General features: G+C 46.0%; 1 protein-coding gene across 1 annotated transcript in view; it reads right to left on the reverse strand.

Moving 5' to 3' along the window:
• Nucleotides 1-14,459, reverse strand: part of LOC147881601 (PQ-loop repeat family protein / transmembrane family protein) — a 54,313-nt gene that overhangs the window by 18,090 nt on the left and 21,764 nt on the right. The window contains exons 4-5 of the mRNA XM_087401927.1: nucleotides 14,159-14,283; nucleotides 13,851-13,893 (exon numbers count right to left, since the gene is read on the reverse strand). Coding sequence (XP_087258053.1) covers nucleotides 13,851-13,893; nucleotides 14,159-14,283 — 168 coding nt within the window. The remainder of the gene's footprint in view (nucleotides 1-13,850; nucleotides 13,894-14,158; nucleotides 14,284-14,459) is intronic.

A 14,459-nucleotide genomic window follows, 5' to 3' on the forward strand; every position in this document is an offset into this window, starting at 1 on the left:
AGCGTGGATCATCGTGAAAACTAGACCTGTGAAAACTACACCCAAGTATGTGTAGGACTGCACAATCTCCACTCGCAGACTCTGGTATGTAAAGCTATGTCGGTGAAGCACTGTGTGAGGTGCTGAAGATCATGACCTTGGTCTTCCCAAGGTTAACCATCAGGTCTCTCTCTCTGCAGAACACCTCTAGGGCATCTAGAAGTCTCTGTAGTCCCTTTACCGAAGATGACAGGAGGACTATGTCATCCGCGTATAGTAGAATCTGTATCATCAAGTCAGCTAGTGGCCTCCTAGGCGGTCTATGAAATATGTAATCTCATCAATGTAGAGCTCGAAAAGAGTCGGTGAGAGAGGGCATCCCTGCTTTACCCCAATCGTGCCCTCAACCCAGTCTGATAGGCCTACTGGGACACGAACTCTCCCTCTGATAGACTCATATAGGCTCACCAATCCCCAGATCAGAACCTCTAGAATCTGCATATCCTATAGTCTCCTGATCATGCGGGATCGCGGGACAATGTCGAAGGCCTTCCAAAAGTCTACAAAACAAGCGTAGACTTTCGGGCGTCTCGACCTCGCCTCCTCAATGATAGTCCTCAAGGTGAAGATGTGGTCTAGTGTGGAGTGCTGTCTTCGGAAACCTACCTGCCCTAGAGCACGCTGCCCATGTGCCTCTGTATGGCTATTGATCGCCCTCTTCAGTATCGATCCATAGATCTTGGCCAGTGTCTGGCCAATCATGAGAGTGCGATAGTTCCCAGTATCAATGGGGTCACCTACCTTGTATATCGGTACAATGGTGGTTGTACTCCATGAGCATGGGAAGCCGTGGCATATGGCATGGTTGAACACCTACGCTAGGACTGGAGCCAAAACCTCTTGTCCATGATCAAAATGCTCAGTTCGTAGCCCCTCATGGTCCTGTGCTCTCCGGTTATGAAGCCGGCTGAGTGCAGCCAGCACATTCTGTGCAGTGAACAAGTGGCAAGTGGTGGGCCTAGGCATAGTGGACATATCAGGTTGTTAGAAATTACCCAACAGAGGGTACGCACAGCGGAAGACTGATAGTAATGCCCAAGAGCTCATATAGTGTGCGTGTGGGGTGTGGAATCACAAACTTCTTAACTTATGTACATAGATGTGCAAGCCAGTAAATAGACAATGCTCAGAGACAAATATAGAAGCAACACTTTATATTTCTGTCCGTCCACAAAGTAGGACAGGATACAATACCAAAAGGTTCTCCTACTAAATGTCAAGCACTTCTAGATCTCTGAGCCCGCGTGCTCCACCTCGAGCATATGTAGACTCTCTGTTTAGATCCCTTCCACCTTGCTGTCCGGAAGCCAGCCTAGGTGGGCAGCACCTCTAGCTTAGTCTGCAACTTGTTCTGGGTCACCTTCACCTCCTGAATGTAGGCCCAAGGTAAGTCCTGCTGCTGGTCCTATCTGCTGGTTGAGGGTTGCTCCAAGTGATGTGTTATGAGGCCAAATGCCTGCCTCTTTTATAGGCCCAAGGGGCCCTGAAATGGACCGACCTGGTAGGGCTGACCCCGAGATCTGTTTGGGCCGACCAGTCTGCCCCCTCCCAGTCTGTAAACCGACTTGGTTTGGGGGCTGTTCCACAGACCTGCCTGGCCACGTGGCAGCCCACCATAGGCACAGGCCTCTGCCGTTCTGCTGGCCCTGTTCCAGACTTGTTGCAGGCTCCATACAAGGCCCAAAGGCCCTGCCATGCAGGCGCCTTTAACCACTGCAGATCCTGCCCTCTGTCAGGCTTCCAGCAGCCCTGTTCTCCATCAAAGAAGCCTCCGTACAGCCCCGTACAGTGGGGATGTACCCTGCTGATGTCAGCACGCCCTTCACAGGGCCCTGTTGCAGGCCATACGCCTGCCCTGAAGCTCTTTCTTGCCAGGCCAGATCCAGGGCTACATGCCCCCGACTCCTTTTCTTTTCATTGTTACATCCACCATCTTTCCTGCACAATGTCTCCTTTGTGCTGCCCATGTAGCAGCCTAATCATGCCTTGGTCTACCTCCCCCATGCTCTCCTCATATGGGGGCTTACAGATGGGGAGGTGACCATTCCAACACAGGTGGTATCTGCATCGGAACATCATAAAGAGAGCATGCATAAGAGTGCCAAACACCTGGGTTTGTGATGGGGATAGGTGGCTTCCCCTCCGATAGAAGCCCCCAGCCAATGGTGGGATCCCCTACAACCTGGAGTAAATTTAAAAACTGTCCACAGCTCTCCCTCTTGACGATACAGCACCGGGAGTAGATAAACTGCTATGGCTTATACAACGCAAACTGACGAAACAGCTTTGTCTTTATTTCCACGACGGAAATTTACTCTCCAAAAGCTCTCCCTCACTCTCTCTCTCTGGACATACACTAGGGCCCAAGACAAACTGTCGGGCTGGACCCCCCCGAAGGTCTTTATTACTTTTTGAAAGACTGCTACAAAAGTTCAGCTTCAAGCTGTCTCGTAACTCTCTCCATAAAACGTCAAAAAAACTCTCTTTTTTACAAGAGCTTCTAGCCCCATTCAAATTGGCAACATGCCACTTGTCTAAAATCTAGACTAACTCTTATTACAAGCCACATAGGGCCATTCTGGAGTCTTCCAGGCTCTCGGTCACACGAACCGCTTCCCAGGTGCTTGTCAGGCTCTCATCTCGCTTAGGAAAATAATCCTTCCTAGTACCTGCAACAATTAATTAAAGCGCACCACCATGGTACCCATTAATTGTTAGCGCTTTGCATGCAAATAACACACTGTGGACTAATCCTAGTCACGGTGGGCGTCCCCACTGAACACATGTGCACATCTAAACAAATATATATATAAATAAATATATATATATTTTTTCTCTGGTTGACCGAGGTCAACACTCTTGATTATAATTAAAGAGCTTCGACCAAAGGTCGAGGCGCTTTAATTATAGCCAAGTCTCTCCAACCGGAGTTGGCACATCTTGGTTAACCGGGGTTAACCCTCTTGGCGCATGCCAAGTCTTGTTGACCAAAGTCAACATTCTCTGACCGTAGTCAGGTTTACTTGACTGGAGTCAAGTATCTTTGACCGTAGTCAATCCTTTGACCATTAAAATAACTCTTTGACCGTAATTAACACATATAACATTAAGATCAAATAAATGGTCAACTGTACTTTGACTTAGGATATTTACATTGTGGTGACATCCCCTCGGCTTCTATTCAGTTGACCTCAACTGAAAAGCTTCCTTGTAAACATCCAAAAGCTGTGGATGATCGGATAACATGTCTTCGTCCATCCACTTGGCATCTAATGCCATATAATTCTTGAATTTTACAAGATACCTGTAAAATTCCTTACCCTGAGGGCCTTTACGTACAGTATGGTACACAATTTGCTCTGGCTGAAGGACTTCCTCCAGCTCATCCACTTCTGGTGGATCCTCTGATACTGGTTCTATAGGCTCTGGTCCTTGAAATTTCTTTAGAAGACTCACATGGAATGCATTGTGAATCCTCCAATGCTCTGGCAATGCTAATCTGTATGCAACCTCATTTATTCTTTCTGTAACCCTGAAAGGGCCATAGTATCTGGGAGATAACTTTGCATACACTTTCTGTTTGCCTTTAAACTTGCGGAGCCTAGCTTTTTCAAACTTTAAAAGTACCCAGTCCCCTTCCTTGAGATCCAACTGTCTCCTATGTTTATCTGCAGCCCTTTTATGTTTCTCTTGAGACCTTTCAATTGCTGTCCGGACTTGGCTGTAAGCTGTCTGGAGGTCTCTTACAAACTGATCAGCTGCAAATATTTCATCTTTAGTCCTCAATATAGGTGGCAAAATCACCTTCCCATATATGACTTCAAAAGGGGCTTTTCCTGTAGAGCTATGTACTGTATTATTGTAAGCAAACTCTACTAACGGTAGGTACTTTTCCCAGTCTGAACTTTGGTCACCCACGTAGCATTTCAGCATATCCAAAATGGTAGAATTTGCTACTTCACTTTGACCATCTGTCTGGGGATGGAAAGAAGAAGAAAAATTCAGATTCGTTCCCATGTTATCAAATAAAGCTCTCCAGAATAGACTGGTCATTCTGGGATCTCGATCACTAACAATGGACTTAGGCATACCATGATGTTTAAAGATCTGTGCCATAAACAACTTAGCCATATGATCTGCCTTTATGGTTTTGCGAACCGGAAGGAAATGAGCTTGCTTGCTGAATCTGTCAATGATAGTCCAAATCCCGTCATTCCCTGACTTTGATCTTGGCAAATCAAAAATAAAGTCCATTGTAATATTTTCCCATGGTGCCTGAGGCACGGGAAGAGGCATAAGTAGGCCAGGTGCCTTCTGTCTATCATACTTGATTTTCTGACACGTAAGGCATTCAGTAACAAACTGATGTATATCTTTCCGCATTCCTGGCCAAAAGAAATACCTCTCTAGTGCTAGAGTTGTTGCTGTAATTCCTCTGTGTCCAGCATAGGGAGGTGCATGGCATTCCTCCAAAATCTTTTTCCTCATCTCCTGGGTGATGCATAGGCAATCATCTTTCATTAAATACCCATCTTTCAGGGAATAGTGACTGGTAGATTGTCCTTCTTGCATCTGCTGTAAAATTTCACCAAAATCAGAATCATGAGCATATTGTTCTCTCATGCCTTCCAGGTCCTGATGATAAGCAATAGTTACATTATTGACCTGGGGTCTTCGGGACAAGGCATCTGCCACTCTGTTCCGAATTCCTGGAGTATGGACAATCTGAAAATGATACATTGACAGCATGTTTGCCCATTTCATATGCTTCTCTGAAAGCTTGGTCTGAGTTAAAAAGTATTTCAGACTTTGGTGATCTGTTTTGACAGTAAAATCTGCACCCAAAAGATAGTGTTTCCATGTATGGATAGCATGAATTACAGCCAATAACTCTTTCTCATAGATTCCTAAATATCTTTCCGCATCCCGAAGTCGTCTGCTTTCATAGGCTACTACATGACCATTCTGATGCAATGCAGCCCCAACACATTCTCCACAAGCATCGCAATCCACATCAAAAGACTGATACAGATCCGGAACTACCAGAATAGGCTCTGTAGTCAACTTTTCCTTGAGTGTATTGAATGCTTTCTTCTGTGATAATCCCCATGTGAAAGCTGCATTTTTCTTAGTGAGGTCATGTAATGGAGCTGCGATATCAGCAAAATGTCTGATAAACCTTCTGTAGTAAGAACACAAGCCTAAAAAGCTTCGAACTTCATGCACAGTTTTCAGCTCTGGCCATTCCTGAATGGCACGGATCTTTGCTGGATCCATTTGTATCCCATTCTTGGATATTATATGCCCCAGATAATGGATTTCTTCCAGGAAGAATTCACTTTTCTTGCTGTTTGCATAGAGCTGATGATTTCTCAGCTCTTGAAACACTATAGCAAGATGTTTTCTGTGGTCTTCATCTGTCTTAGAAAAAACTAAGATATCATCAAAGAAGGTACCGGTAAAATGCCTGTACTTCCGGAAGATGCGATCCATCATTCTGTTGAATGTGGCTGGAGCATTTGTCAATCCAAAAGGCATCACTAAGTATTCATACAACCCGAATGTTGTGCGGAATGCTGTCTTATGCACATCCTGAGGCTGTATCCTCACTTGGTGGTAGCCACTCTTTAAGTCTATCCTGCTGAAAACTGAAGCTCCATTTAGCTGATCCAAGACATCATCAATACGCGGAATAGGGAATCTATTCTTGATGGTCATTTTGTTCAGTGCGCGATAATCAACACACATACGGAATGAACCATCTTTCTTCTGTACTAACAGTACAGGGGAACAAAAAGGAGACGAGCTGGGCTGAATCAAGCCTTTGGACAGCAAGTCCTGTACTTGAGCCATAATCTCCTCTCTCTGAGTCGCACTGACTCTGTAAGGGGGTCTGTTTGGTGGCTCACTACCAGGCATTAACTCTATCTGATGATCTTCTGGTCTCTCTGGGGGTAACTCCCCTGGTAAAACATCAGAAAAGCAATCTTTAAAGTTTACCAAAAACTGAAACCTATCTTTGTCTGCATCATCCATTTCAGCATGCATATCATTCACTTTTTCTTTTACAAAAACCATGTACGCAGAAATTGCAGACTTTATTGCTTTACCGCATGAAACATCAGATACAATGGGGATAGTGTCCCCTTTATTCCTGGCAATTACACGCTGATTTTTTCCCCTATGTACAAATTCCAGCACTCTTTCAGGAAGAGTCAACTTCACTGCCTTGCGGTGAAACCAAGGCATCCCCAAAACTACATCATAATGTTTCAGTGGAGAAATGAAGAAGTCTTCCTGATCCACATAACTCTGAATATGAAGACGGAGCTTCCCTATCAAGGGAGTAACTGGCACAGGATTCCCACAAAACATTTGATCGGCATCCAAAGCCCTGCCTAGCTCTTCCGTCTTTATTCCCAGCCTCAGGGCTAGATCCTCTGATATGAAATTATCAGTAGCCCCTGGATCAAATAAAATCAGCGCTTGCTGGTCTCTAACTTTGCCCCATGATAGCAGCAATTCTCGTTCTTCTGGGTTCAAAGCATGACCCAGTATATCAGGAATACCCCCTGCCATTGGCTTTTGCGGTCCTCGTGGCTTCTCTGCCTCTTTTCCCTTCGATGATGAAGGCTTTTCTGGGCACTGGGCAGCCACATGCCCCTCTTTACCGCACCTGAAGCATTTCCCATCTCTACGGAATTCCGCTATCTGTTCAGGGGTAAAAGTAGATTTGCCTTTATAGGTCTTTGAGAACTGAGTACCCCTCGGCTTCTGAGACTGAAACCCTTTCTTTTCAGCCTTAGGAGACTCTTTCTTTTCTGATTTTTGAAAATCAGATTTCTTTTTATCAGCACGTCTTGCATGCAAGGATGGCACTGTAGATGGATCTTGTAGCGGTACAAGACTCGCTACAGAGGCCGAATGCATAAGATCTTGAATATTCTTTGCCCCCAAAGCATTCACTACTGCCTGAATTCTAGGAGTGAGACCTGCTCTGTACTTCCTCATCTGGGTACCTTTGGAGATCTTTTTGAACGGTGCAACCTGCAAATAAGCATCCCAAAACTTTTGGTTGTACCCATCCACTGTATCTCCTGCATCCATGTGCAAGCTGTCCCAGTCTTGAAGAACATGGTCTCTGAACTGTTTAGGCATGAACTGCTGGTAGAAGGCTTTCTTGAAGCCCTTCCACTTTCTTGGGGCTGACCCATCTGTAGTCAGTGCACTCCACCATGCACTAGCCGTTGCTGTTAAGTGTAAGCTGACCATTCTTAATTTGGAGGATTCTGAAAATTTCTCTGTACCAAATGCAGCATCAAACTGTCTGATAAACTGCAATGCTTTGTCTGTATGACCATACTGTCCATTGTAGGTCATAAACTTGACAGATTTTCCTCCCTCTTTAAATTCCTTGGTCGCTTTGGAAGACTTTCTCTTCCCAGACTTCTCGTGTTTCCTTCTTTTCCTGGATGGTTTATCTGATAAGGAAGAAGAAGACACAGAAGTCGAACTCGAGGTAGACGGTGATGAACTAGGAGATCGGTGACGATGCCTCGATCTCTTTTTACTATGGGACCGTCTCCTATGAGATCTATGAGATCTCTCTCTCTCAGACTGTACACGGGAGTGTGCCTCTGGCATTGGCACGTCATATACTGGATCAGGCATAGCCTCTGCTGGAAACAAATGCTGAGCCCTGGGATCCCTTTTTAGATTTTCCAGCTCTTGTATACGAGTGCGTACCATTTGTTCAAATTCTTGTTGAGTTTGCAGCACATTCCTCTGTTTTGGATGCTCATCCCTATCTTGAGAATCCCACTGGATAGGTGATTGATCCATATTCTGAGATCTGCAGATTTTCTCACACTGTGCAAGTAATTAATGCACACTACCTTTGCTTTTCCAACAGAAAAAGTACCTCAACAAGAGGTGTTTTTGCACTCACAATCTATGCCAGTATGGGCTGTCAGTTCAAGGCATGTACCCACACAGTTGCCAAAGCATCATCAACTATGTTGCCCTGTTCTGGCTGCTGCAGATGGCTTCAAAAGGCATCTGTTTTTCCCTCTTTTTACTGTTCAAAGGCATGCATTTTCCTTTTTCTGCAAATCTCTGTTTTCTCTGCTTTTCTCTGGTTTTCTGCTACTTTTCTGACAGTAAAAACCTGACAGGCAGGAGAAAATTGATAGCCAAAACTGTCTCTGCGACTGTCTCTCTTTTTTTTTTTGTTTTTTTTTTTTTTTTTGGGTGAAAACAGTAACCAGATGGAGTAACTGTTAGTTAGTCTAACCAGACTAACTGGTTCTGGTTACACCAACCAAACTGATCTGGTTAGGCCAGATTAACTGGACCAGAGTTGAACTGACTGGACACTGGTTCAACTAACCAGAGTTAACTGACTGCAGTTGACTTAACCAGGGTTTCACTAACCACAGGTCAACCAACCAGGGTTTAACTGTACCAGGGTTAACTTAACCACTGGTCTGCCAGGCTGGCTGCCACGTCAGCATCTTGCAAGACCTCTGCCACGTGTCCTGCACCACGTGTACTGCCACGTCAGCTGCTGAGCTGTCTGCCACGTGTCAGTGCCACGTCATCAACCCATCGCTCCATCCGCCACGTCAGCACCTGCACGTGCGGACGCCACCTGGCTGCCACGTCACCTGTCGGTTAGGCCTGCCACATCAGCCTAAGGTTGGGCTGAAGACGGGCGATAAAATTTGTCACGGTGTTGCACGTTGCACCTCTCTGCATTCACGCAATCAGAGCTTCATTACCCCGACACCTCTCGTCGTTTGGCGCCTCAACTCATTTGTCAGGCGCCTTTCAGGTCTACCCATCGGTATCCCCGCCAAACAACAGGTCTGCGCCATGTATCCCCGTGAAGGTGTCGCCAAATGCTTTCTGTCGTTGCGCAAATGGATGACGGGACTGGCAACGCAATCAAAAAAAAAGTGCCTCGTTTGCTCTTACGCTGCTTAGGAATCCCCCCGTCTGACTCATAATTCAGTCGGATTATCCTCTCTATCACCAACTCTCCGTCATCACGCCCGTTGCTCGAGGAAGCCTTCTTATACCCAACCAATCTTACAAGTCTTAGATCGTCTCTGCCTGGGAATACAGAGAACCGAAGCTCTGATACCAATACAACCTGGAGTAAATTTAAAAACTGTCCACAGCTCTCCCTCTTGACGATACAGCACCGGGAGTAGATAAACTGCTATGGCTTATACAACGCAAACTGACGAAACAGCTTTGTCTTTATTTCCACGACGGAAATTTACTCTCCAAAAGCTCTCCCTCACTCTCTCTCTCTGGACATACACTAGGGCCCAGGACAAACTGTCGGGCTGGACCCCCCCGAAGGTCTTTATTACTTTTTGAAAGACTGCTACAAAAGTTCAGCTTCAAGCTGTCTCGTAACTCTCTCCATAAAACGTCAAAAAAACTCTCTTTTTTACAAGAGCTTCTAGCCCCATTCAAATTGGCAACATGCCACTTGTCTAAAATCTAGACTAACTCTTATTACAAGCCACATAGGGCCATTCTGGAGTCTTCCAGGCTCTCGGTCACACGAACCGCTTCCCAGGTGCTTGTCAGGCTCTCATCTCGCTTAGGAAAATAATCCTTCCTAGTACCTGCAACAATTAATTAAAGCGCACCACCATGGTACCCATTAATTGTTAGCGCTTTGCATGCAAATAACACACTGTGGACTAATCCTAGTCACGGTGGGCGTCCCCACTGAACACATGTGCACATCTAAACAAATATATATATAAATAAATATATATATATATTTTCTCTGGTTGACCGAGGTCAACACTCTTGATTATAATTAAAGAGCTTCGACCAAAGGTCGAGGCGCTTTAATTATAGCCAAGTCTCTCCAACCGGAGTTGGCACATCTTGGTTAACCGGGGTTAACCCTCTTGGCGCATGCCAAGTCTTGTTGACCAAAGTCAACATTCTCTGACCGTAGTCAGGTTTACTTGACTGGAGTCAAGTATCTTTGACCGTAGTCAATCCTTTGACCATTAAAATAACTCTTTGACCGTAATTAACACATATAACATTCTTTAATTAAGATCAAATAAATGGTCAACTGTACTTTGACTTAGGATATTTACATTGTGGTGACATCCCCCCCTCGAAATGAAATGATCACCTCGTCCATTCTGTGAGTGAGGAAGGCCCGCCGCTTATGGCGTGTCAGTCGCCATGAGATCCGTTGTGCCTCGGGTGATGTCAAGTGGCCAAGGGCTCACTCACGTGTGAGGTGAGCTCTCATCTCTCTGCACTCATCATCATACCAAGGATTCTGTGGCATCTTCCCCAGTGAGGCACGTGCAGATCGAGTCGTGGTGGGGAACGACCTCATGGCTGCGTCCATGACCACTGTGACAAGGGTGTTCGAGGCGTGGGCTAAGTCTACATCTCCAAGTAGTAGGGCTGGAAGCCCCTGCGCCATGTTGCTCGCATAGATGGGGTCCAAGGCACGATCAAAGTGAACCTGTACACGAGTGGGCGTGGGGGGGACCCTCCCTGTGACTGGCATAGTGGCAGAGATACAAAAGGCTAAGTATGAGTGATCAGCACCAAGTGGGGGAGGGCGCACAATAAAGTCGTATATCCGTGAGGTAAAGGCCAAGGGACCCAATAGGTAGTCCACTGTGCTTGTCCCTCCGCCGTGGGGGAAACAAGTGAGACCACCAAATAATGGCCATCTCCGTAGACCATTGTAAATGATCAAATCATGGACAGCCCCTAGCTCAAGTAGATGTCGTCCATACTCTTTCACATGTGGTGCATCTGCAGAGTGTCTCACTATCTCAAGCTCAGCTGCATCTAGTTCTAGTACTATGAGGGAATTTCATGCAAAGTCCAGTAGGCCCACTTGCCTATTCCTTGTGCGTGCATTGAAGTCACCAAGAAGGAGGATGTCCCCTTGCCTGGAGAATTCCGTGATATCATCCTGAATCGACTCATACGGGCTGTGCCCCTCTGTGGTGACCTCACATGCATAGGATGAAGTATCTGGGGGAAAATAACACACCGCTATGAGAATCGGTCGTGCGTCTAGTAGCTGGACTCGTATCCACATGTGTCGTGCATGCTCCTCTCTCCGTGCCACTGATATGAGAGGTCTCATGAGTGATCTAAAGAGGATAGCCACTCCCCCTGATCCCCAAACACCAGTGTCTCTCCTCGTCTCCTCCCTATGAGATGACTTCCATGTATATCCAATCACAATGGGCAGTCCTCTCTCAGGGCTCTCATGTGTCTGAGTATACAAGACCATGTCTCTGTCAGTGTATGTCTCCGAGAAACCACCTGGATCAGACCAGAGTGTGCCATTGCAATTCCACACTGCAATTCTCAGTCCATTTTGTGCCCCATTGGCCCGACACCGTCATAATTCACCCTCTTCTTTCTCTTCCTTTTCTTCCTTCTCCCCCTGGTCCTGATCTCCTCTCTCTCGGATGATCACCCTACCATCCCTGTATGCAGCCCATTTCCCTGCACTCTCGCTGCCATGACGCGTACCATACCTTCCCTCCAGTGTTCCTGCTATAGGAGGGTGAGGTCATCATCCAGGTAGACCCGGGTTCCTTTCAAGGTCACCCTCATGCTCATGAGGGTCTTCCTATCCATGGCTGTTCGGAGCTTCATCACAAGTGGCCTTGTGGGCTTGCCAACTCTCCAAGCTGTCTCACAGGTCAGGTTCACACCCATTTTGGTGAACTAGGCTTTTGCATCTGCCATAGGAGTGTCTCCTACTATGAGACCTCGGACTAAAACATTTAGGGCTTTATTGTTTCTCCTTTTATCCTCCTCTAGAGCATCTCAAATGAACTCTTTCTTGGGGACAGCCGTACCTTTCTTGACCACATCTCTCCATTCCAAGATTGCAGCCTCTCCTTTCTTGATCTTCTGGGTGAATTCAGCATGTTTACCCTTCATAGTGTATTGCAAAAATGCCAAGTCTTTTCTGAGATTTTCATTCTCAGATTTCAGTTCATCTATAATCTTGCATCCTTCTTATGAAGTTCCCTTTGCCCCCTTGAGCTGCTTCATTTGTTCCCTAATGATGTTCAGCTCCTTGTGTAGGGATGGCTGAAGCTCCCCTTCATCGCCATGTGTATATGCCTTCAGTTTTACATTCTCATCTTGGAGACTAATCACCTGAGCTTCCAGGCTCTCAATCTTGGATGTAAGAACATTGTTTTTCACGTCCATATCTCACATCATATATCCATCTGCATTTTACCAATTTGTTTTGCCCATTTTGCATGCATTTCTTCTTGCCATCCCTTCATGTCGTCATTCATTTGAGCACGTAGGTTTGAAAATTCATCCCTCTTGTATTCTTCCAATTTCTTTTGTAAGCAATCAATTTCGGCCTGACAATCAACCTTGGCAAAGCCAAAGTCGTTCCAAGGCCCCAAGCTTCAGAACTCCCGAGGTAAGGGAAGTCTGGGTCTCGGTTTCGGATCTGAGCCCTGCGAGTGAGTCCTGCTACCCCTTGACTCTTGATGTGAGTCCGTGGTCCTCTACTGGGGGGGGCTCTCGCCTGCTGCACTGGGAGAGGGGTTGGGGTAGGGGTCAGACCCTTGCCCCTGCCTTGGGGCCAAGAGGGATACTAGAGGAGGAAGGGGTGGATTGCTCTACTGTAGTAGGAGGAGCAAGGGGTGGGTGGAGGGAGGGGGGGGGGTGATGAGGGTGATGACCTCAGGGGGTGCTAGAGGAGGAGGGGGAGGAAGAGCGGGGTGGAAGAGGGGGATCCGGGGAGCGACCGGGAAGGGGGCTAGAATCTAGGGGGGAGGGAGAGCATTGGGGGGGGAGGAGGAAGCTCTACTGATGAGAGACGAGACCAGGGAGACAGGCGGAGTACAACGGTCAAGAGGAGTAGCGGTGCTTTTAAGATCCTCCCTCATCAGGGCCATCTACATTGAGAAGAGGGATACACACTCCAGATTCATGTGGGTCCAAATCCGACGCATCGATATCCGTGACCTCTTTGTAGCAGTATGCTACTTCCCACCAGAGACGTCTCACTTCGCCACAGACACACACGAGTACAACGCAATGCTAGGACGAGCACACGTCACGTACCGCTACTGGATTTTCGAGATGATCTCATACTGCTGCCCGACATTGACTTTGATGAGGTAGGTATGACACGAGTATCCACTGATAGACAAGGACCGTGAAGATAGTGGGAGAGAAGGAAGGAGTCTCACTTGCGGCTTTCTCACATACACAATGGGGAATACACAGTTAGGTGGTGGAAAGCCACATAGGATGATTGAGAGAATCTAGGAGCAGATTGAGGAGATGATTGTGGAGCTCTGAAGTCATCAGTGATGTCAGTGAGCATGTATGAGGTGCCTACTTAAGGACCTCACTCTTCTTCATTCTACAAGCAAGTAATGCAAGTATTCTGAGTTTGTGTCCACTCTTTGCTTTCCTTTCAGCTTTCCAACATGGTATCAGAGCCCTTTGATCCCCCTTGAGCTTCTCATAGATTATGTTGGCATACAATACTAACATAAGGTTCAGCCCCTTTATGGTTATGTACAGACACTAGCCTAAGTCATCAATTGCCATGATCATTAACGGTGTAAAAGTTGAGGCAGGAGTTGATTTCTAGCAAGAAATGCAGCAGAACAATTCCTTCCCCGTTATTGTGAGGTTAAAAATTATGTGAACCAAAGAAGAGGGAAAACAAAGACATGATTAAAGCAATTTCTTTGGTCGTCCATGTAGGCACATAACAAAACAAGGTACAAGAGGGAACATGATACCTGCGGAATGTATTTAATAAATGTCATGACAACTTGAATCATACTGCAAGGAAAGAAATAACACCAAAAAGAAGTCAGTATGGCAAAAATAACTGCAAATAGGATGATGGAATATGCACCAAAGTCTTTAGAAGCTTGAACAAGAAGACACCACAAGTTGGTTAAAAAGTGTGGTCCAATCAACAATGAGTTCTATTAGCTAAGAGAAAACAGTAATTAGCATGTTTGAAATTAAAAAACATTGAAGTCTAGAAATGCAGTTTTGACACTTAAAAAAACCTTCACCAAAACACAATTATATTACTCACTTGAATTCAGAGACAAGCCAAAGCCATCTACCATGAGGCCAGGCTATTACAAGGCAAACGCCCGCTGCAGTCCATGCTCCAATGGTAATTGTCTTTGCAAGGATTGATGCCTTTTGACCACCTCTCTGCATGAAACAAACATGTGCAACTCACTCAATAATTATCTGAATTAGTCACGCTACTCATGCAAAATGATTGAAAGTAAAAGCCCTACTAGATCACTTTATATGGTCTGCTAATAATTTGGAAAGCATAACCAAAAACTGACAGGACATTTCAGGAGCTTCTTCTCATTGATGTT

Source organism: Dipteris shenzhenensis, chromosome 30 (assembly GCF_047967505.1).
Source record: "Dipteris shenzhenensis isolate YYH24624 ecotype China chromosome 30, Dip_SZ_1.0, whole genome shotgun sequence".
Classification (NCBI taxonomy): Eukaryota; Viridiplantae; Streptophyta; class Polypodiopsida; order Gleicheniales; family Dipteridaceae; genus Dipteris; species Dipteris shenzhenensis.